This window comes from Camellia sinensis, chromosome 7 (assembly GCF_055761805.1).
Source record: "Camellia sinensis isolate YWXY chromosome 7, ASM5576180v1, whole genome shotgun sequence".
In the NCBI taxonomy this organism is placed as follows: Eukaryota; Viridiplantae; Streptophyta; class Magnoliopsida; order Ericales; family Theaceae; genus Camellia; species Camellia sinensis.
In genome coordinates, this window is record NC_138967.1 from 100,549,568 (window position 1) to 100,553,080 (window position 3,513).

General features: G+C 41.7%; 1 protein-coding gene across 1 annotated transcript; it reads right to left on the reverse strand.

Annotated features, from left to right (window-relative positions):
- Window positions 1–363: 363 nt before the first annotated feature.
- Window positions 364–2,928, reverse strand: LOC145795987 (uncharacterized). Its single transcript, XM_082880945.1, has 4 exons — window positions 2,783–2,928; window positions 1,867–2,689; window positions 1,504–1,719; window positions 364–1,404 (listed from the first exon to the last, which is right to left on the reverse strand). The coding sequence occupies exons 1-4, from the start codon at window positions 2,926–2,928 to the stop codon at window positions 364–366; spliced, it is 2,226 nt and encodes a 741-aa protein (XP_082737071.1).
- Between the last annotated feature and the right edge of the window lie 585 nt (window positions 2,929–3,513).

The window sequence follows — 3,513 nt, forward strand, 5'->3', positions numbered from 1 at the left end:
TTGAAATTTGAGCACCGAATCCATTAAACTGAACCCCGATTTTGGTTTTGTCTCTAACTCATCATATACTTTCCGTAGAGTTTCATCTTCCATTTGATGTAGCTTGATCTCTTCAAGTAAGGCTGGTTGAGCCATCATCGTTGCTATTACGGCCTTCTGTCCACGTACCACAAGATCCACATTCATTTTATCCAATTCAATCACCAACTCCTTTTGCTTCGTAAATAGATTTGCCAATTCTCCCATATTTTTCCGACTAAGCGCATCTGCAACTGTGTTGGCTTTACCAGGATGGTAATGAATCTGTAAATCATAGTCTTTAATCAGGTTTAACCAGTGTCGTTGTCGCATATTCAACTCTTTCTAAGTAAAAAGATACTTGAGACTTTTGTGATCAGTATAAACTTCACAAGTAGTACCATACAGATAATGTCGCCATATCTTTAAAGCAAAAACTACTGCTGCTAGCTCAAGATCGTGTGTGGGATAGTTCTTCTCATGGGGTTTTAATTGTTGAGAGGCATAAGCAATAACTCTTTCACTTTGCATAAGTACACAACCAAGCCCTTTATGCGAAGCATCACTGTAGATTACAAACCCTTTAGTACCGGATGGTAAGGCCAGAACTAGTGCTGTAGTCAACTTTGTTTTCAATTCTTGAAAGGTAGATTCCCGCTTTTCTGACCATTCAAACGCAACTCCCTTTTGGGTCAATTGTGTAAGTGGCACAGCAATTTTGGAAAAATCTTGAACAAACCTCCTGTAATAACCGGCTAATCCCATAAAACTACGTACCTCAGTCACATTGGTAAGAGTTGGCCAATTCACGATCGCCTCAATTTTGTGTGGATCTACAGAGACTCCATCCTTTGTTATAACATGCCCTAGAAATGCCACCTCTTGTAGCCAGAATTCACATTTCTTCAGCTTTGCATACAGTTTCTTTTCTCGGAGGGTTTGAAGAATTAAGCAAAGATGGTTCTCATGAGCTTCCACATTCTCTGAGTAAATGAGGATATTATCAATAAAGACCACCACAAACTCGTCCAGATAAGGCTTAAAGACACGGTTCGTCGGATCCATAAATGCTGCTGGTGTGTTAGTGACTCCAAAGGGCATAACCAGAAATTCGTAATGGTCGTATCGAGTCCGAAAAGCTGTCTTCTCAACATCATCAGCTTTAACCTTCAGTTGGTGGTATCCAGACCGTAAATCAATTTTCGAGAAGACTTGTGCCCCTTGTAGCTGGTCAAACAAATCATTGATCCACGGTAGTGGGTACTTATTCTTGATTGTTACCTTGTTGAGTTCCCTGTAGTCGATACATAATCGGAGTGTTCTGTCTTTCTTCTTTACAAATAGAACTGGTGCACCACATGGGGAGATACTCGGGCGAATGAACCCCTTATCAGGAAGATCTTGCAACTAAGTCTTCAATTCCTTCATCTCAGCTGGTGACATTCGATACGGAGTCTTAGAAATGGGTTGAGTTCCCGGAGCCACTTCAATTGTAAACTCGATTTCACGGTCCATTAACTCTCCCGGTAATTCTTCTGGAAAGACATCCGGAAATTCACAGACAACTGAAATCTCGTCAATACTCTCATTCATCACCTGTCCCTCCAAAATACTGCATAAATACCCCTGGCACCCTTTCTGAATCAATTTACAAGCCTTTGCTGCAGAAATGAAATAAGGTGGTGAGGTTACGCCATGTCCCTGAAAAATAGATTATGGTTGTCCCGGAGGGTGGAGACTGATTTGCTTGTTCAGACAGCCTATAAGTGCACCATATTCCCTCAGGCAGTCCATGCCCAGAATAATGTCAAAATAGGTCAAATCAAGAGGTAATAGATTGGCATATACCCGGATATTTCCAAGTTGGAGTTCACAAGCAAAATATACAGAAGCACAGATCATAAAGTCTCCCAAAGGTGAAGACACACATAACATATATGACAAATTTTCCTCAGATTTATCTAAATTTTGTGCAAATAATTTTGACACAAAAGAATGGGTAGAGCCAGAATCAAACAATACATGAGTAGAATAACCGTGAACCACAAATGTACCTGACACTACTGTCGCAGCATTCTGCACATCCCCCGGAACCAATGCAAATACCCTGCCTTGCCTCGCAGTGTCTTTGTTGTTAGGAGGTTTTACAACCGACTTAGTGTTGGAAGTTGGTGCAGACCCTACTGAACTTGTAACAACTTTGTTGTTATTTTGTTGATTTCCTTGAGGACAATCCCTTATCAGATGACTAGTTTTGCCATATCGGAAACATGCTCCAGACAGTCGGTGACAAACTCCACGGTGCCTCCTTCCACATTCTGAACACACAAGGGCTGAATCTTGAGTGGAAGTGGTTGTGCTGGAGGACCCTGAATTTTGCTTCTTGTTTGGTGGAGTAGCTAACCCCTTGAACAATTGATTGTTCTGCCTCTTCCCTTTCCACTCAGAAATCCAATTCTGAGCAGCAAGGTTTCCCTCTGCTATAACAGCCCTCTCCAACACATTAACATAGGTGGGTAACTTCAACATGTTAACTCGGTCTAGGATAGCACCCCATAATCTCCCTTCAAATTTTTGTGTCTTCTTATAATCTATATCCACCATATGAGGTGCAAACCAGGCTAATTCTGCAAATTGAGCTTCGTATTCTGCAACGGTCTTATTTCCTTGTCTAAGAGTTTCAAATTCAGTCAACTTTTTGTCTCACACACTTTGAGGAAAGTACTTATCATAAAACAGCTCCAGGAATCTGTCCCATGTTAACCCCTGGTGCACAGTTCTCGTAAGCATCCACCACCTCCGCGCTTCGTCTTCGAGAGTGAAGGCAGCCAGTTGCACCTTTTGGGTTTCAGAACAAGGGAAAACTTCGAACAATTTTTCTATTCCCAACACCCATGCCTCAGCTTTCATTGGTTCAATTCCTCCTTTAAATTATGGCGGTTTCATCTTTTTAAACTCCTTTGTGAGTGTAATGGTTAGGTCCTCGGCATGGAAATCTTGCACTACAGGTGAAGGTACCGGTGGTGGTGGGGGTTGTGGTTGTTGCAGCTGTTGTTGTTGCCCTAAGGTTTCCACCATTTCCATAATCATTCTTTCCATTCTGTCCAACCGTGCAGAGGTAGCATCTTCCGGGTCCTCTGTCCTTGTTCTCACCATATTCTACAAGACAATCAATTACAACATACACAAAAGATATACAATAGGCGTGGTTCATAATCATTAACGTTAGCGGAATACATTTAACGTTGCTATCGATCTTCCATATCCGTTATGCATGATGCCTAAATCTTTCTAGACATCCTAAAGCTCAATGGATCCGTGTGTGAGATAGCAACTCGTGCTCTGATACCACTCGTCACACCCCAAACCCGCCCCTAAAAGTTTGGGCATGACCCATTCAGAAATGGACATTTAACCTGATATATATAACATACGGGGCCTGAACAGAAGCATTAAATATCATAAAATAATAGAAAACAACCTCCATTGAGCTAC